Source organism: Brassica napus, chromosome A9 (genome assembly GCF_020379485.1).
Source record: "Brassica napus cultivar Da-Ae chromosome A9, Da-Ae, whole genome shotgun sequence".
NCBI lineage: Eukaryota > Viridiplantae > Streptophyta > Magnoliopsida > Brassicales > Brassicaceae > Brassica > Brassica napus.
This window is the reverse complement of record NC_063442.1, coordinates 4322220-4343270: the sequence shown is the minus strand read 5'-3', so window position 1 is coordinate 4343270 and position 21051 is coordinate 4322220. Positions and strand designations below refer to the sequence as shown.

General features: G+C 31.9%; 1 protein-coding gene and 3 long non-coding RNA genes across 4 annotated transcripts; 3 read left to right on the top strand and 1 right to left on the bottom strand.

Moving 5' to 3' along the window:
- The first annotated feature begins 1193 nt into the window (after nucleotides 1–1193).
- On the top strand, nucleotides 1194–9562 carry LOC125577745. The gene is made up of 25 exons (XR_007316132.1): nucleotides 1194–1665; nucleotides 1753–1848; nucleotides 2020–2122; nucleotides 2364–2511; nucleotides 2593–2700; nucleotides 2809–3329; nucleotides 3417–3512; nucleotides 3684–3786; nucleotides 4028–4175; nucleotides 4257–4364; nucleotides 4473–4993; nucleotides 5081–5176; nucleotides 5348–5450; nucleotides 5692–5839; nucleotides 5921–6028; nucleotides 6137–6657; nucleotides 6745–6840; nucleotides 7012–7114; nucleotides 7356–7503; nucleotides 7585–7692; nucleotides 7801–7966; nucleotides 8063–8122; nucleotides 8658–8815; nucleotides 8941–9003; nucleotides 9155–9562. It is a non-coding gene; the product is annotated as an uncharacterized LOC125577745 (long non-coding RNA).
- Nucleotides 9563–11479: 1917 nt separating this feature from the next.
- Nucleotides 11480–12849, top strand: LOC125577746. Its single transcript, XR_007316133.1, has 2 exons — nucleotides 11480–12455; nucleotides 12585–12849. It is a non-coding gene; the product is annotated as an uncharacterized LOC125577746 (long non-coding RNA).
- Nucleotides 12850–14040: 1191 nt separating this feature from the next.
- Nucleotides 14041–15318, bottom strand: LOC111200476. Its single transcript, XR_002654122.2, has 2 exons — nucleotides 14563–15318; nucleotides 14041–14461 (listed from the first exon to the last, which is right to left on the bottom strand). It is a non-coding gene; the product is annotated as an uncharacterized LOC111200476 (long non-coding RNA).
- Nucleotides 15319–19803: 4485 nt separating this feature from the next.
- On the top strand, nucleotides 19804–20703 carry LOC106379879 (ethylene-responsive transcription factor ERF107). The gene has a single exon (XM_013819732.3). The coding sequence runs from the start codon at nucleotides 19938–19940 to the stop codon at nucleotides 20541–20543; it is 606 nt and encodes a 201-aa protein (XP_013675186.2). The 5' UTR covers nucleotides 19804–19937; the 3' UTR covers nucleotides 20544–20703.
- The last annotated feature ends 348 nt before the right edge of the window (nucleotides 20704–21051 follow it).

The following is a 21051-nucleotide window of genomic DNA, read 5'->3' as shown; positions in this document are numbered from 1 at the left end:
ATGGAAAATCTCTTGGAGAAGACAGATCTGTCCAAGAATGAAACTCCATTGATGATATGGGATTTGCAGAGGATGAGAGCTTTGACGGGAGAGAAAGATCTGTTAGAGGTTCTAACGGGAGATGAGGGTGGATCGGGAGGTTCTGGAGGGTCAGGCTCCGTCAACTGACCGGAATCCATGGCAGAGGAGGAGAAGGCCAAGGGAGGAAGCCCCTGGCGGCTAGGGTTTTCTAGAGAGAGTTTTGAAGTAACGTTTTTTCCTGTGTATGAATGTTTCTTGTTCTTGAAGTTTCTTAAGCCGCTCAATTTGCTGGGTTAGGGCAATGAGCTATACATTCTGCTTGCGTAACATAACATTGTAATTTTTCCGGCGGTGCGTTGTTACATCAAAAACAACGTGTTCCAAAACATGGAAGGAGACGGAAATACTTCCTCTTGAACTCTAAACTATATGCGTTTCTCAAGGAAAATATGATTAAAAATGGAAAATGAAAATATAGTATATGCATAGTTGCAATGTCTATGATGATAAAATGGAATATTTGTTATAATATGCATCATTGCATTGTACATACATTGATGTAGAGGAACGAGAGAATCATAAAGAGGCACAAAATAGCAAGATGTTATGATGACGTTTTCGTAATACTCTTCTAAAAACGATGCATTTGTTTGCTATTTCATGGTTGTATTACCTACAGACGTACAATAGAAACTATATATATACATATGTAAGAGCAACCTTATTACTCTTGTATTTAAAATGGGGTTTTAAATTAAATAATAACTAGATTTTGACCCGTCCTTTGAAAGAGTAAGTATTATTTTTTGTTTAAAAAAAAAACAATTCAGTTTTCATATTTGTATTTTTCTTCGTAATTATATTTGTGTATAAATTTTAAAAAGCTCAATAATATAACCATAGAATTGTTTAATAAGTTAAATAATTCAGTTACATCGATAAAAGAAAAGTATTAGAGTGAAGTGGGTCATACCAGTTACAAATAAAATGCAAATTATGTAACTGCCGTCACTTAGAATTAATTTTAGATTCAATTATATGAAAATAATTAGTTGGACATAACATTTATCAATTGGTCATGATTTTAATGTAATAGAATAGATTATCTATACTATACTAAAAGGAGAATATCCTCCACTCTAAAGCTATCCACGTCACTATAAAAAATCAACCAATAGTGAATGTTTGTTTTGCCACGTCACTATACACGTCAACATTTTTTAAGATTGTGGACTCCACTTTATTTTCGGTTCTTTAGTTTTATGAGTAAGTGAACCAAACTATGTCGTTTTATCACAGCCCCTCTCAGATTAGGTTTTCATTGTTCTCTTACTTCGACTCTTTAACCTTGCCGTCTCTGGTGTCTCTTCACCTTCATCTCTTTTCATATACATGTATTCCTTTGGCTTCGTTCATATTCCTCTTAAATTTTGGAGATGGTTCAGAGTATGATAGAATCTTCACAGACCTTCTCAGATACTCTTCTATCTCAAACCTAGATACCTGCTTCGAAAATGTCTTCATCTTATGTTGTTGTAGTTCAAGACCAGTCCGCCACTCAACCTTTTGATGCTCTCCTTAAAGGCTGACTGCAGACAGATAGTCTGACACGGCTGCTTCGATTTTGGGCTGATTTATGGGAAGGTGTGTCAAATATCTCTTTGTTTATCAAATGAACAGAACGAATTTATGGATTTTTTTAGTTCTCTGATCGATCTTACCCCTTCGCAGTCAACACTAATAAAAGCCTCTATCAACCTGTAAAGGTTAAACACCTTCAGAGAAATCTTGCAAGAGAGATCGTTTTATGAGCAACACGAACTTCAGGTATGTTGACGCCCCTATTGCAATTAGTTTTACAGACCAAACCATTTTCCTTTACAAGCAAAGCAAATAACATTTTTACATAACCCATGAAAGAAGTCTTTTTTTTTCTTTGCACTCTAATTATTTATTCATCGCAGATAAGCTAATAATTAGTTTTGTTTGTTTGTGTAGGGTTTAAACCAATGTAATTAATGGATGCCCTTCAAAAAAAATGAAGAGGAGAAGTCTAAGAATGAAAAAACCATCCAATTAGTTCTGTAGATCAAGACAAAAGGTATGTTGCAAGTTCTGCTATTTTATAATTTTTTATGTGTTGAGTTATAAGCTGTAGGTTCACTTTTATTCTCTTGCTCAGCTTATGTTCTTTCTTGCATCTACATCCTAACTTATTGGTATTCTTTAATTTCTTATCTAATTTGAAGCATATCTTACACCCAATATCTTATTTCGAATTTGGTTTTAACCAAGTGAGAAGCTGCTGTGTTAATATCTTTGGGCTTTTTAACAATAAACAGGCAGATGAATGTATTGAGAGATCCAGAGAAAACGTTGATAGCTTGGATTCTGAACCCAGTGAGATCTATCGGTTTGAACTTCTAAGGAATGAAATGATATAGCTGGAAGTGGGTCCAAAGAAGTGCATATGAGTCACTAAATGAAGAGGTTAGTAGTAACCAAAATTTGCTAGCAAAATGTTTTTTTCATTTTCGACACAAGTAAATATCAATTTGGCACGTTCTGTAGTGAAGTTTTGGGGATCCTTCTACATAAAGCAGTAACATGAAAAGTGTGGAGTTGATTCAGAGCTCAAAGAAAGAAAACGTCACTGAGAAAACACTCTATCAAATCACAGTATGAAAGTTATTCCAAGCCTTCATGGCACCCAACTTTTTTCTGATCATCTTTGTTCCTTGGCATTTAGTCTACTTCATGACGTAGTTACCGTGATATTTTTGATAGGACGTGTGGTATTCAGCTTCTTGGATCTGATTCAGTTGCTGCGATGGAGCTTCTTCGAATGTTTGTTTTGCCACGTCACTATACACGTCAACATTTTTTAAGATTGTGGACTCCACTTTATTTTCGGTTCTTTAGTTTTATGAGTAAGTGAACCAAACTATGTCGTTTTATCACAGCCCCTCTCAGATTAGGTTTTCATTGTTCTCTTACTTCGACTCTTTAACCTTGCCGTCTCTGGTGTCTCTTCACCTTCATCTCTTTTCATATACATGTATTCCTTTGGCTTCGTTCATATTCCTCTTAAATTTTGGAGATGGTTCAGAGTATGATAGAATCTTCACAGACCTTCTCAGATACTCTTCTATCTCAAACCTAGATACCTGCTTCGAAAATGTCTTCATCTTATGTTGTTGTAGTTCAAGACCAGTCCGCCACTCAACCTTTTGATGCTCTCCTTAAAGGCTGACTGCAGACAGATAGTCTGACACGGCTGCTTCGATTTTGGGCTGATTTATGGGAAGGTGTGTCAAATATCTCTTTGTTTATCAAATGAACAGAACGAATTTATGGATTTTTTTAGTTCTCTGATCGATCTTACCCCTTCGCAGTCAACACTAATAAAAGCCTCTATCAACCTGTAAAGGTTAAACACCTTCAGAGAAATCTTGCAAGAGAGATCGTTTTATGAGCAACACGAACTTCAGGTATGTTGACGCCCCTATTGCAATTAGTTTTACAGACCAAACCATTTTCCTTTACAAGCAAAGCAAATAACATTTTTACATAACCCATGAAAGAAGTCTTTTTTTTTCTTTGCACTCTAATTATTTATTCATCGCAGATAAGCTAATAATTAGTTTTGTTTGTTTGTGTAGGGTTTAAACCAATGTAATTAATGGATGCCCTTCAAAAAAAATGAAGAGGAGAAGTCTAAGAATGAAAAAACCATCCAATTAGTTCTGTAGATCAAGACAAAAGGTATGTTGCAAGTTCTGCTATTTTATAATTTTTTATGTGTTGAGTTATAAGCTGTAGGTTCACTTTTATTCTCTTGCTCAGCTTATGTTCTTTCTTGCATCTACATCCTAACTTATTGGTATTCTTTAATTTCTTATCTAATTTGAAGCATATCTTACACCCAATATCTTATTTCGAATTTGGTTTTAACCAAGTGAGAAGCTGCTGTGTTAATATCTTTGGGCTTTTTAACAATAAACAGGCAGATGAATGTATTGAGAGATCCAGAGAAAACGTTGATAGCTTGGATTCTGAACCCAGTGAGATCTATCGGTTTGAACTTCTAAGGAATGAAATGATATAGCTGGAAGTGGGTCCAAAGAAGTGCATATGAGTCACTAAATGAAGAGGTTAGTAGTAACCAAAATTTGCTAGCAAAATGTTTTTTTCATTTTCGACACAAGTAAATATCAATTTGGCACGTTCTGTAGTGAAGTTTTGGGGATCCTTCTACATAAAGCAGTAACATGAAAAGTGTGGAGTTGATTCAGAGCTCAAAGAAAGAAAACGTCACTGAGAAAACACTCTATCAAATCACAGTATGAAAGTTATTCCAAGCCTTCATGGCACCCAACTTTTTTCTGATCATCTTTGTTCCTTGGCATTTAGTCTACTTCATGACGTAGTTACCGTGATATTTTTGATAGGACGTGTGGTATTCAGCTTCTTGGATCTGATTCAGTTGCTGCGATGGAGCTTCTTCGAATGTTTGTTTTGCCACGTCACTATACACGTCAACATTTTTTAAGATTGTGGACTCCACTTTATTTTCGGTTCTTTAGTTTTATGAGTAAGTGAACCAAACTATGTCGTTTTATCACAGCCCCTCTCAGATTAGGTTTTCATTGTTCTCTTACTTCGACTCTTTAACCTTGCCGTCTCTGGTGTCTCTTCACCTTCATCTCTTTTCATATACATGTATTCCTTTGGCTTCGTTCATATTCCTCTTAAATTTTGGAGATGGTTCAGAGTATGATAGAATCTTCACAGACCTTCTCAGATACTCTTCTATCTCAAACCTAGATACCTGCTTCGAAAATGTCTTCATCTTATGTTGTTGTAGTTCAAGACCAGTCCGCCACTCAACCTTTTGATGCTCTCCTTAAAGGCTGACTGCAGACAGATAGTCTGACACGGCTGCTTCGATTTTGGGCTGATTTATGGGAAGGTGTGTCAAATATCTCTTTGTTTATCAAATGAACAGAACGAATTTATGGATTTTTTTAGTTCTCTGATCGATCTTACCCCTTCGCAGTCAACACTAATAAAAGCCTCTATCAACCTGTAAAGGTTAAACACCTTCAGAGAAATCTTGCAAGAGAGATCGTTTTATGAGCAACACGAACTTCAGGTATGTTGACGCCCCTATTGCAATTAGTTTTACAGACCAAACCATTTTCCTTTACAAGCAAAGCAAATAACATTTTTACATAACCCATGAAAGAAGTCTTTTTTTTTCTTTGCACTCTAATTATTTATTCATCGCAGATAAGCTAATAATTAGTTTTGTTTGTTTGTGTAGGGTTTAAACCAATGTAATTAATGGATGCCCTTCAAAAAAAATGAAGAGGAGAAGTCTAAGAATGAAAAAACCATCCAATTAGTTCTGTAGATCAAGACAAAAGGTATGTTGCAAGTTCTGCTATTTTATAATTTTTTATGTGTTGAGTTATAAGCTGTAGGTTCACTTTTATTCTCTTGCTCAGCTTATGTTCTTTCTTGCATCTACATCCTAACTTATTGGTATTCTTTAATTTCTTATCTAATTTGAAGCATATCTTACACCCAATATCTTATTTCGAATTTGGTTTTAACCAAGTGAGAAGCTGCTGTGTTAATATCTTTGGGCTTTTTAACAATAAACAGGCAGATGAATGTATTGAGAGATCCAGAGAAAACGTTGATAGCTTGGATTCTGAACCCAGTGAGATCTATCGGTTTGAACTTCTAAGGAATGAAATGATATAGCTGGAAGTGGGTCCAAAGAAGTGCATATGAGTCACTAAATGAAGAGGTTAGTAGTAACCAAAATTTGCTAGCAAAATGTTTTTTTCATTTTCGACACAAGTAAATATCAATTTGGCACGTTCTGTAGTGAAGTTTTGGGGATCCTTCTACATAAAGCAGTAACATGAAAAGTGTGGAGTTGATTCAGAGCTCAAAGAAAGAAAACGTCACTGAGAAAACACTCTATCAAATCACAGTATGAAAGTTATTCCAAGCCTTCATGGCACCCAACTTTTTTCTGATCATCTTTGTTCCTTGGCATTTAGTCTACTTCATGACGTAGTTACCGTGATATTTTTGATAGGACGTGTGGTATTCAGCTTCTTGGATCTGATTCAGTTGCTGCGATGGAGCTTCTTCGAATGTTTGTTTTGCCACGTCACTATACACGTCAACATTTTTTAAGATTGTGGACTCCACTTTATTTTCGGTTCTTTAGTTTTATGAGTAAGTGAACCAAACTATGTCGTTTTATCACAGCCCCTCTCAGATTAGGTTTTCATTGTTCTCTTACTTCGACTCTTTAACCTTGCCGTCTCTGGTGTCTCTTCACCTTCATCTCTTTTCATATACATGTATTCCTTTGGCTTCGTTCATATTCCTCTTAAATTTTGGAGATGGTTCAGAGTATGATAGAATCTTCACAGACCTTCTCAGATACTCTTCTATCTCAAACCTAGATACCTGCTTCGAAAATGTCTTCATCTTATGTTGTTGTAGTTCAAGACCAGTCCGCCACTCAACCTTTTGATGCTCTCCTTAAAGGCTGACTGCAGACAGATAGTCTGACACGGCTGCTTCGATTTTGGGCTGATTTATGGGAAGGTGTGTCAAATATCTCTTTGTTTATCAAATGAACAGAACGAATTTATGGATTTTTTTAGTTCTCTGATCGATCTTACCCCTTCGCAGTCAACACTAATAAAAGCCTCTATCAACCTGTAAAGGTTAAACACCTTCAGAGAAATCTTGCAAGAGAGATCGTTTTATGAGCAACACGAACTTCAGGTATGTTGACGCCCCTATTGCAATTAGTTTTACAGACCAAACCATTTTCCTTTACAAGCAAAGCAAATAACATTTTTACATAACCCATGAAAGAAGTCTTTTTTTTTCTTTGCACTCTAATTATTTATTCATCGCAGATAAGCTAATAATTAGTTTTGTTTGTTTGTGTAGGGTTTAAACCAATGTAATTAATGGATGCCCTTCAAAAAAAATGAAGAGGAGAAGTCTAAGAATGAAAAAACCATCCAATTAGTTCTGTAGATCAAGACAAAAGGTATGTTGCAAGTTCTGCTATTTTATAATTTTTTATGTGTTGAGTTATAAGCTGTAGGTTCACTTTTATTCTCTTGCTCAGCTTATGTTCTTTCTTGCATCTACATCCTAACTTATTGGTATTCTTTAATTTCTTATCTAATTTGAAGCATATCTTACACCCAATATCTTATTTCGAATTTGGTTTTAACCAAGTGAGAAGCTGCTGTGTTAATATCTTTGGGCTTTTTAACAATAAACAGGCAGATGAATGTATTGAGAGATCCAGAGAAAACGTTGATAGCTTGGATTCTGAACCCAGTGAGATCTATCGGTTTGAACTTCTAAGGAATGAAATGATATAGCTGGAAGTGGGTCCAAAGAAGTGCATATGAGTCACTAAATGAAGAGGTTAGTAGTAACCAAAATTTGCTAGCAAAATGTTTTTTTCATTTTCGACACAAGTAAATATCAATTTGGCACGTTCTGTAGTGAAGTTTTGGGGATCCTTCTACATAAAGCAGTAACATGAAAAGTGTGGAGTTGATTCAGAGCTCAAAGAAAGAAAACGTCACTGAGAAAACACTCTATCAAATCACAGTATGAAAGTTATTCCAAGCCTTCATGGCACCCAACTTTTTTCTGATCATCTTTGTTCCTTGGCATTTAGTCTACTTCATGACGTAGTTACCGTGATATTTTTGATAGGACGTGTGGTATTCAGCTTCTTGGATCTGATTCAGTTGCTGCGATGGAGCTTCTTCGGAGGTCTGTAATAGGAGATGAATTAACAGAGAATGAAAAGAAATCTCTGTGCAGGAATATGATTGACTTAGCATCAGTTGTTCCCATTGGTGTTCTTATGATTCTTCATGTGAGTAAAAACTATTCCCTCTGCATTGGTTGATCATCCTTGGCAATGTGTTTGAGTTGTTGAACTAATCTATTGGGTACGCTTATGTCTAAACAGGTTACACCAGTTTGCCATGCACCTATACTTGCTACAATTCAAAGATATGTGCCAGGCCTGGTAATGTTCTTACTTTTGTATTTTTTCTCATCTTTTTGAGTAAGTTGACAAACTATGTCATCGACTAAACATAACCATGAGGCAAACACAGTTTATACCTCGGTTTGTTCCATAGTTCATTGACAAGAGCTGTGTATAAAGCTGTCTATAATAGTGATAAAGCTGTCTATTCCATAACTAACATCGTGAGACAGCTGTCTATAATAGTGATAAAGCTTTGACGTCTTCTGGGAATCGTGAGACAGCTGGTTACTTACTGATTTTTGCTTCTAACTACACTGTTGAATATCATAGCTTTAGTTAACAAGATTTTCCAACATATGTAGTGTTTTGTTTAATCTTGAAACCAGTGTAGAAGAGTTGCCTCTCTCCTTGGTTATTAGATATTGTCTAATGTTCTTAGGATTGAGGTATTCTTACTGCATTGATAATTTGTAAAAGGTGACTAGAATATAATAGTTTGACTTATTTTTAAATGTTATGATCATTATCATTACTGTCTTTGAGATATCTGTTTTTGTTTTGATATTTTCAGCCACTAATCCAACGTAACGGTGCCAAATGCAAAGATGTGGAATCTATGAGGAAGACAACTTTTATATATGATTCACGGCTGAGAGTAAATACGCACATGCAACGACAACAAATTTAATGCTACTTTTCTCTGCCATGGGTGCTCACAAGTGGGGGCTGGTGAGTTTCCAAGAACAGTACATCTTGAGCTTTACATTCATTTATGTTTCTTCTAGCTTTACAGTTGAATTATGGTCTCGGGGTGAATGTGATCATTAAGGACATCACATGCGTCTTTTTTGTAGCTGAATGCATCTATCGGTGGAATTGTCAAAGCTCTATTTGAATCTTAGCGTGGGATGCAGAAGGTAAATCAGTTTTAATAGACTGTTTTTTTTTGAAGTCTTTGTTTCTACATTGAAGACTCTCATGATTATATAAGGAATATAAGTTTGCCCTATGTTGGAAAAATATAATATCATCTCTCATCTAATGTGCTCGAGTTGATATGGTGTACAGGGTAAATGAAAGAGAATTGTACATTGGGGATTAGCCAAGAAAATCAAGATGAGGCGCAAAAACTGTTCTTAAGAGAGATATATCTAAAGGCTTTATTGGTCACAATGGAGAGGTGGAAGAGCTTGCGTGGGTTTTTTGATAAGCAGAAAAAGTAATAGAGGGACAGATGAGTTTTATGGAATGTTGGTGGTGAGAGGAAGATGAACCACAGAGAAGGATGTGTAACAACCTGCTTATGAGTATATTAGTATAGATGATGCTGATGCTGACCGAGACTGATCATTGACTTTGGCCATACATATAACCTCATCAAATAATTAATTTAAGTACATATAAGAGAATTTCTAGAAGGCAATTGTTGATGTTGTTGCAGGAAACCATGATTAATGACCAAATGATGTTGCACCATGTCACTAACTGTAGGCACGAAACATATCTAGCCAAGTTACTATTATAATTAGGCCTAACCATGTCACCAAGCGTAGGAGAGCAGGAGGCATATCTAGCCATAGTGAGACAGCAGATGGCTACTTAGAAAGCTTTTGTTTTATACTCCCTCCGTTTTTTTAATATAAGTCGTTTTAGAGAAATTTTTATGTTCCAAATTATACGACGTTTTCGGTTTTCTATGTAAAATTTATTAACAGTTAATGTTATATGACCAATGATAATATACCTTCTATTTTATTATTTGTTTATTTGTGGTTAGGTAAATAATTAATGATGTTTTTGTTTAGAAAATGTAAAAAATTAATGATTTTCATAATTTGTCTGCACAATTCTAAAACGACTTATACTAAAAAACGGAGGGAGTAGTTATTATAATTTCAACTTATGGGTGGGATTATTTAGTTTTCTGATCAAAATGGGCATGATTATTATTATGATTTTAACTTATGGAATAAAAGAAAAGAGTCTTATCATACCTTACTATTGGTGCATAAGTTTTTCCTGGATTCGTTTGCGAATAGTTCATAGGGATTTCATAAATATGTTTGCATGGTGCTTTATATTGGTTGGTGATATCTAATTGGGTCACTTGACCAAAAAAATTCTTCTCTTTTTGTTTGAAGGTATGTGAGAGAAGTCAGAGGAAGCCTAAGCTTCTGGCTTAATTGACGAGGCTAACAAAATACTTGCAAAAGACCTGGATGAGAGGAGTTCAGAAAACTAAACTTAAGGATATAGAGTGGAGGTAGCTAGAAAAGTTCATCTCTGGGCATCTATTAAAAACTCTGAGAGGCCCACAAATAACCACAATGGAAAAATGTTAAGAGTAAGTTTCTTAGCAGGTACAATGAAGGAGATCTTTCATTACAGCCATTCCTAATTTTATGTTTGCGAGCTTTTAACTAAATACATGAAAAGGTGACAGACAAAACTATAGTGTTTAAGTTATATCTCCCTCAACGTTTCCGTAGTCTTCTACCTAATGAACACATGTGGGATATAGTTACCCTGATAATAGGTTTCACCACCCGAACCAACCTTGCTATATAGCTGTTCTCTTCTTGCATCGTTATCTTAGCCCATCTCAAACGTTATGTTAGATTAGAAATACTGTCATATGTGTTAGCATTCGTTTAAATTATTATAAAAAGTAAATAAATGAGAGAAAAAAGAGGACTACATGGCAATATGTAATAAGTGTTAGTCGTGCTAAGCTTAATGGAATTGCGTACTTTTTTTCCTAAACGTCATACAGTTTGTAACTTCAGACTCAATTGTGAATTTTTATTAGGGTTATAAAATATATTGATGAAAAGGGTGGAAGTTACTTGGAAACGGAAGTCAATAGGATGAGAAGAGTACTTTGTAACAAACCAGAATGATCTTCGTATAGGAGACCATGATCAGTGACCTAATGAGGTTGCACCATGTTAACCACTGTAGGACAACACGAGGCATATCTAGCCAACTTTACCATCATATTGGGGCTTGTGCAACACTGGAAAGGATCCTGATCCTCTCTCACCAAGACGTCCAGTCTGTTTGGGTCCAGTAACAACTCTGTTTAGCTACCCAAAAGAGAAAATGTACAGTTAAAATCAGTGACTATAATTCAAAACTAAAGAAGAGACCGAAGAAAAGCAATACGTATATGCATGTATAGAGAATTATTAGTGTCCAAAAGAAAAAGTTTTGCTCAACTCGGACAGTCTTATTCTATTTTTATTTTGTTATGAATGTTAATATTTATATAATAATATGTTGGATTATACAAAATTCAAATCTATAGAGACAACAAATAGGCGAAAGAGAATAAAAAATATAGTGGGTCTATAACTGGCTTTTACGTGCAAGAGCTATCTTAGACATTAGAAGCTTGAAGAGTTGAAGTGTTTCTTTTGCTTTTTCCTTTCATAGTGTTGCGAATGTCCATGTCAATCTTACTAAAGATTTCAGTGGTAGAAAACGAGAAGTGACGTGTATTGCAAAAGATAATATTGATAATATTGCAAAAGTAAATTGTTATGACAAATATATACATGTTACTGACGTGTTTAAGTAACAAAGATCAAATTTTATTGCAGATCAATACAAGAATAACTAAATATATATATATAATCTAGAATATAAAAATATACAGTTCAAAATTATAAATTTAACAAATTTAAAGTACATAATCCGCGCGTAGCGCGGAAAAAGCTCTAGTATACATTAATAAATGTAATTAAAAGTCTTACAGAATATCTCATAATATCTTAAATAAATATTTTTCTTTGTTTCTTTTTTCATTTTTCTTTATTACTTAGATATTCATTGAATTTTATAGATGAAATTACTCTTACTGGTTATGCATTAATTTATGGTTTAATTATTTTAGTTTTTTCCTATTCCTAAGTAAAATGTTAAATAAAAAATTAGAAATATGAAATGGATGCATGAATAAGTAGATCAATTTCATCCATACAATTCAATGAATATCTAATTAATAAAAAATGAGAAGATATATATTTTTTAATTTAAAATACTATGAGATATTCTTTAATACTTTCAAATACATATTTGTTAATGTATAAATGACTTAATATATTTTATACATTTAAATTAATTAATTAATTTTTATTAATATAATAATCTTCTTTGATTAGAATCCCATTTTAGATACTAGACTAATAACTAATAAGGTTGCTCTTTCATATTATATATATATATAGTCTATATTGTACTTTCGAGAAAATACAACCATTAAATAGCAAACAAACACACCGTTTTTAGAAGAGTATTACGATAATGGCATCGTCACATCTTACTATCATGTGCCTCATCATGATTTCTCTCGTTCTTATACAGCAGTGTATGTACAATGCAATGATGCATATATAAAAGATATTCTATTTTCTATTATTTATCATCAAAGACATTGTAACTATGCATATACTATTATATTAATTCTATTTTTTTTTAAATGCTATTTTTCTTATAGTGGGTGACGCATACGGTCTAGAAGCAAAAAGAAGACAGTGCCTCCCTGTAGAATGTTCCTTACCCAGAGTAGGAAGATATTGTGCTTGCTGTGTCGAAGGAGAGAAAACATTAAAATGTTGGGTTAAGAAAGAAGAATGTATGGCAAATTGCAAGAAGCTCCCAGTTCGTTGAATGGCTTAAGAAACTTGAAAGATTTAGAACATATTCATGTGAAATATCTCAATAAAATTATTAAAATTTTATAAAATTCAGATATTAATTAATTATTGTTTTGGATATCATAATATACATCTACTTAAATCTACTTACATATGATAACAAACTTGTGTAATATAAAGAAAAAACAGAATGCACCTTTTCTCTTTTTATCTTTGCAATTTATCTTTTTGTTAAATTCACAATTTTCTATCAATTGACCACAAGCTCACTCGAAAGCTAACATAATCAAATTGGGTCTAACATTAAAAAGCTAGACTAAGATAAGTTATAATTCTGCATGTCATGCTGAAAAGGTACTTATTTTTAGTATTTTTTCTGAAAAAAATATATATTGTGAATTGTAACCCTTTTATTTTACTTTGGTCGTTGTAAACCTAAGGGGTAAATTTTAATTGGTCTGTAATGAACTTGCATTTACATGTTACAATAAAGGACTTTTCTAAGGAACAAATCAAATGTTTTGATATAGTATTGTATTCTAAAATGTTATTTTGACAATATAATTTTATTTTCTAAAAGTTAGCATTTCAAAAATCATCTTTATTTAAATTAAAAAACCAAGACTAATTTATCAATCTCGTCATACAGTTTCATAGTGTCATGCATTTTTTTTATCAAGATTATAACTGAGTAACTATAACAAGGATCAAACTTTGTAGATGGGGATTTGGGGATGAGAGAAGAATCTATCGCGGCTAGGATTGAAGGATTGATGATCGAAGGAGACATCAACAACGATAGTGATGGAACTCAGACTGGTTTCTCGGGCGCCACATTAGAACTTGGTGGCGATTCAGACAAACTAGACCATGTTGCTCGGAGCACACGAGCTTCGAGGAAACTAATCAAAGGGTTCCATTAAAATTTATAAATTTGATGGATAAAGGTTCTTGTTTAATTGCCATCTTTACTCATGATTAACCATTTTGATATTTTGTTTCTACGTTACTTTATTGTGTGGAAGTATGAAGAAGAATGACAAGGAATATGGTATTATATAGTAGGGGAAGCTTTAGAAAGAGAGATAAGATCTTAAAATATTTTTTTTGATTGAGAAACTTAAAACCATGATTATCCCATTGATCTGTTATGGTTTAGAATTCTCTTCGATCTAGCAAAAGAAAAAGAAAGCAAGATAAAATATCCTTAAAAAATAGAACATATCAAATACAAACTGCAAATAGAAAAAAAAAACAGATCAAGAAGATAAATTGCAAAGATAAAAAGAGAAAATGTGAAACTTCAAAGCTTGTCAATGGTATTGAACACAATGACAAACATCATTTTATTTTTTTCTCTTACATAAATTTATAGCATTCTTAATCATATCTATATTTTAAAGTCGATGCCTGATGTATATATATAGTGATACCCAAAACAATAGTTTATTAATATCCTTATATTATAATATTTTATAATTTTATTGAGATATTCCACTGAGTATGTTCTAATTTCTTAAACTGTCTTAAGCCACTCAAATAGTTGGGTTCGGGCAACGAGCCATACATTCTGCTTCCGTAGCATAACACGTTAATTTTTTTTCCGATGGTGCGTCATTACAGCAAAAACAACCCGATGCAGGTATCGTACATGCAGGTACCCATTGACGGAAATCGATGCACTTTTTCTTGATTTCTAAACCATATGCGTTTCCTACTATATATGAAAAATAGGATTAAAAATGAGAAATGAATAGTTGCAATGTCTATGATGATAAAATGATCAAAAATGGAAAATATTGTATGCATTGTACATACAGTGATGTAGAGGAACGAGAGAAATCATAATGAGGCACATAATAGCAAGATGTGATGATGACATTATCGTAACACTCTTCTAAAAAATGATGCTTTTGTTTGCTATTTGATAGTTGTCTTTCCTACAGACGTACAATAGAGACTATATATATACATAAAAGCAATCTTATTAGTCTAGTATCTAAAATGGGATTCTAAATCAAATAAGATTATTCTCTTAATAAAACTAATTAATTAATTTAATTTGAATGTTTAAAATAAAGTAAGCCATCTTACATTAATAAATGTAATTAAAAGTCTTAAAGTAATATCTCATAATATCTTAAATAAAATATATTTTTTTGTCTCTCTTCTCATTTTCTCTTTTATTACTTGGATATTCATTGATTTTTATGGACGAAATTTCTATAATTTGTTATGCATTCATTGTATGGTTTACTTATTTTAGTTTTTCCTATTCCTAAGTAGTAAGTTAAATGAAAAAATATTTTTATAAAAATATTTTATCTTCTTGTAGGAATATTGTAAAGGATTATGTATCTCAAGAAGGCGTAGTTTTAATATTTTTTTAAAACTTCTCTAATAAAAATATTTTATCCTGTGTATATAAAAACTAAAATAAGTAAACCATACAATGAATGCATAACTAATTAGAGAAATTTCATTCATAAAATTTAATGAATATTTAAGTAAAAAGAAAAAGGAGAAGATAGACAAAAGATATTTTATTTAAGATATTATGAGATATTCTTTTAAGAATTTTAATTGCACTAGATCCTTTCTCCGCACTACGCGCGGATAATATATTAAAATTTGTTAGATTTGTCATTTTTATTTGTAAGTGAATCTGTGCATATTAAATTATTTATAACTAATTTTAAAATTTTTTTATATATTTTTAGTTTGAAGTAAGTATTTCTATTATATATAACATAATTAATTAATAAAATATGAAGAATCAAGTCCGAGATTTTAGAGTTATGTAAAAAAAAATATAATTATGTATAGAACATAAATTATCTTAGTTTAAAAGATCGAAATCTCATCTCGAATAAATTCACGAAAAGAAAAAGTACTCCAATAACTTACTTAAAATATAAAACCTCTTTTTAGAAAAAAAAGCGTACTTAATAATATTTGTTTACGTGTAATAGTTGAAAACTGGCAATTGAATATCGATCTAAAATATTATTTTAATATATTTAATGGTAAAATATTAATTGTAATAAACAAATTTTGAATTTTGTAATATTACATGAATTAGAAGTCTTTAAAATCTATTTTATATATTTTTATTCATTTATTATTTTGACGTCACAAAATATTGCTTTAGTTTTTATTTGTATATTAATTTTTTAATAATTTAGTTTTTTAAAGTAATGTTAAAATTATCAAGAATATAATATATTTAAAATTATTTATTTAAATATATCTAAATATGATGTCTCATTTTTATGTGTGTTTGCGTTGAACATATTTAATTTGTAGTTTGTATATTTAATAACACCTTGTTGCGTGCCGTTCTAAGGTTTTAATAAATGTATTGTTATTTCATTTTTATTACTACTAACATGATTTTTTAGTGATCAGTGATAATGTATTTTTAACGTCATGATTTATATTTTATCGTATATTTTCTAACTCTTCATGGTGGCAAATTTTTAGAATCATTTCAATTAGATAATAGGTTTAAAGATGTAAATAAAACTGCGTATGTTGTAAATTTAGACTTTCTAGTGTAACTGAGCACTATCAATTATGTAAATTATATTATGATTTTATTTTACTAAATCTTTCTTTCTGTGTATATATTTTTTATTTTTTATTTTGTATTTTTACAATTTTATTACCTTATTCTTTAATTGAAGAGAATTGCTATTTCCAATTTTTGTTTCATATATCTTAAAAGTCTTCGGTTGATTTTTGTTTGTTTTCTTTCACCAATTACAATGAACAGTTCGACCGTTTTTTTTTTGGGATCAAACTACTAATATCAGCAGATAGAAAAGCTTAAACTCCAAAAATGAAGTGAGTATTTGTGCTTAGAGAAAACTGATTTAGCCACTAATATAGTGAGATATTATAATATTAGAAGATATGAAAACTCTTCTCTGTTGTCCTATGCTGGACAAATTAAGTTGTTGTCAATTGATTCTATATTTGTAATAACTGAATTTATTTTAGTACATTATAAAATTATGATATTATTTACACTAAATATTTCTTTACAAACTATTATGTGAATAAAAAATATAATTATATTTATATAAATAACATATTTCACTAAAAAAATATTTTTGGTTATAATTGTTCAAGTAAAAAGTTAAAGGATCATTTTGTAAAAAACAAATGCAGGAGGTGACATGGCAAAAATATAGTTTCTCATTGGCCGATTATTTTCGCCTACGTGGACACTCTATAATTATATTTATATAAATAATATATTTCACAAAAAAATATTTTTGGTTATAATTGTTTAAGTAAAAAATTTAAAGGATCATTTTGTAAATACAAATAGAGGAGATGACATGACAAAAATATAGTTTCTCATTGGCCAATTATTTTTCTTTACGTGGACACTCTATAATTATATTTATATAAATAATATATTTCACTAAAAAAATATTTTCAGTTATAATTTTTTAAGTAAAAAGTTAAAAGATCATTTTGTAAAAACAAATAGAGGAGGTGACATGGCAAAAATATAGTTTCTCATTGGCCGATTATTTTCGTCTACGTAGACACTTTATCTAAGGCTTATATCCTCCTTTTATTACTTATATATATGATTTGCTAATGCATAGATGACTTAATCTATCATAAACATTTAATTATTTTTATTAAAATAATAAAAATTTATCAAGATTGGAAAATAAGCTTTTTAATATTTATTCTACAAAATCATCCATCAAATTTTTTGATCATGCTGTTTTTGATGGATAACATTACTAAACCAATCAATTTTTATGATATATGTATTATAAGTAAGATTTTATGAAAGTTAATTTCAATCAAACAAACATAAAAGTTAAATAATAACAAAATAGTTGAAAATATTTCAGTTGTGTATCTTGTAAAAATAGTAAAAGAAAGTTGTGTTTTTCTTTTTTAACACAAACTTACTTTCATTAAGACTCAATATTGTTCAATACAATATTAAGAGGGAATGATCCATCATACACAAAACTCAATAGATAAATAAGCTAAGCAAGATAGGTTTTCAACCAAAGATGGCATCCAATTCGAGACGATATTTGAATGCGTCGGAGGAGCCTTCACGACAAAGTTGGACAATTGGAGAATTGTGACGTTGAGGTCCATACCTCATCTACAAAAATTACCGAAGGATCCTCGATTGCACCTTCATATCCCGTGGAGACCGTTACGAAAAAGAACAAAGTGATGAGAAAGCTGAAGTAAACGCTCCGTAACGAGTCCGAGAGAACATCTCTTCCCAAAGGAAAAAAGTGTATGATAAAAATGATTAAAATAAAAACGAACCAAGTGAACCCACAGATAAAAACATCTCAAAGAAGAAATATGAAAATAAGCACTAGGGAAAGATTCCGGTAAATCCACCGGAATTTCTAAGAAACTAACATCACCCAAAGCCATTAATCTCTCAAGTAGATACATTTTAATATAATCTAGTTAATTTTTTTTAATTCATTCTCATATTAAAAAATTATAATATAAATTTTAGTTTTGTTCTGCGATCTAAAATAAGACCCACAACTTTTTTATATTTCTCCAAAATTTTGTTTTACAATACAGACTAATAACAAGAAAAAATAGACCCAGATTTTTTTTTGAGAAATCATAGGCCCCATGCATTTGTTTCTTGAGAGTGGGTTCAAAACCGGCTCTGGCCACCTTGTCACAGATTTTGCTTTCACGGAAACCAAAGTTTCCAATTTCGCTCTTCACGAAGATGACCCATCTCCGTTTACCAGCCAAGTTCACGACTTTTACTCTCAGAAACAAGCCCAAGAACCATCAACAACCAGACCCCTAAACCGTGGTTCTTTGAAAAGATTGATACAATTTTCTATTTTTTCACTTAGTCCTTCCTATCTTCACTTGGCCAGACAAGTAAATGTCATTCATATGCCTTTTGGCCGCTAATATACATGAGTTTTTGCAGTATACCAAATGTCATTCATTTTTATATCAGTAGTCAATAGAGTATGCAACTGGGACAAGAAACAAATAAATCGGAGCTACGTAAGTAATGTAAGAAAAAAAACACAATAAATAGTTAGTTAAACACAAATCTAGACGTAAAGTTAGAATTCAAAACTTCAATAGTAGAACACACTAATCAATGGATAATACCGCCTAAGATTATCTACAAAGCATCCATAAATTTAAATATAATCAATATAAACTTGCATCTTATATAAAATTAAGGGATTACATAACATATTTGTTAAAAATGAGGAATATTAATAATATTAGATTACGAGTATAATTGTCAAGCAACTGAGCAAAAGGGTAAGGTTTGGTTATATATGTGGAGCCCTAGATAATTAAGTAGAACGAATGAAAAATCAAGTTGCTTCAAATCATATCCTAACAAGTAGCTAGCAAGATAACCCTACAAGAAAAGCAATTTGATGAATTTGTCTCTCCTCTGGGTGAAAGTCGTCATCATACGTACATAATATCTAAATGTTTTGCTCAAATAATAAAATACAAAATATCTTTCGTTATTTATAGTTTAACTTGTGAGTCATTACTACTGCAAAAACTCATGTATATTAGCGGCCAAAAGTCATATGTTATTCATTTATATTTAAAACGAATCAACCTCAACCAATTTAATCAAAATTATTTGTTAATGGTAAATGTAAACGTTAAATACGAACAAAATTTTACGTTTGCTTTAATAATTTAACAAAACTAGAAATCTTTATAAAAATGTATATCGCGTAAGTGCAAACACATAAATTGTGTTTGAAACATCCAAAAACAAAAACAAATGAAGTGATAAGTAAGCCAAATAGTCACCATTGAAAAGCTTAAAACCATCACATTTTAAGCAAATAACTTAGGATTTGAACCATGGGTATCTAATGGGGGGATATACTCTATAAGATTCAAATGAGATGTTAGTGGAATTAGTCATCATCAGAGACAAAATCACGTTGGCACAACTTGAATGAGTCCTGACAAAAGATCTTAACTTGTCTCCATAAATGATAAATGGATAAGACTTGGGTCCACAGAGTAAACCAGAGAGACAGAGAGAGACTTGTGACACCTTACACCCATGGCTGCCAAACACATGTTTGGGATTTTTTTTCTTTATATACACAGAAGAAAGATCAAAACATATCACTTGCAGAGTTTTCTTAAAGAAAATAAACATAAACATGATAACTTTTGAGGAAAGCTCTGATTTGGAGGTTATACACAAGCATCTCTTTGAGGACTTGATGATCCCTGATGGTTTCATGGAGGATTTTGTATTTGATGATGCTGCTTTTGTCACAGGACTCTTGTCTCTAGAACCCTTTAACCCAGTTCCTAAACAAGAGCCTAATTCACCGGTTCTTGATCCAGATTCCTGTGTCCAAGAGTTTCTACAAATTGAAGCAGAATCATCATCATCATCAACAACTACAACATCACCTGAGGCTGAGACAGTCTCAAACCGAAAAAGACCAAAGAGGGTCGAAGAGACGAGACACTACAGAGGCGTGAGAAGAAGACCATGGGGGAAATTTGCAGCAGAGATTCGAGATCCGGCCAAGAAAGGATCTAGGATGTGGCTAGGCACATTTGAGACTGATATTGATGCTGCAAGAGCTTATGACTACACAGCTTTTAAGCTCAGGGGAAGAAAAGCTGTGCTCAACTTTCCTTTGGATGCTGGTAAGTATGATGCTCCGATCAATTCTTGCCGAAAGAGGAGAAGAAACGATGTACCAGAGCCTCAAGGAACAACTACTAGTAATTCATCATCTTCATCAAACTAATGGGACTAGTCATGCTTAAGTTTGATTAATGTAGATAAATATCTAAGTATGGGAAGCATCATGTATAGAGCCAAGAAAATATTAGATTAGTGTAGTGAATAAGTGTTGCAAAATATGTACTAAAGAGTTCTTGTAATAATGGAACTTATGTCTTGTCCCATGTCTTACTGAGAATCAGGTTCTCAAAACAAGTTTTTGTCCAAGAATGGTTTCAAGTTTCGGTTTTCAAAGTTTACATGTTGTTGTGAACAAACACGAATAAAGCATGAAGAAAGCAATAATACTTACTGAAAAAAAATATGATAGAGGCAATAGCCACTTTAGAGTTTGTATATTGATTATGTAAACTGTATTTATACGGTTTCAAAACCGATATTTTTTTGCCTTTAGAAAAACTTTATAACCTAGTAAAGACCAGTTTTCCCAATCCTAAAGGATATACCATGTTACTTCTGCGAATGTGCCCTTTTAGATTTAAATCATTCCAGAATCAACAAACTTTATGGTT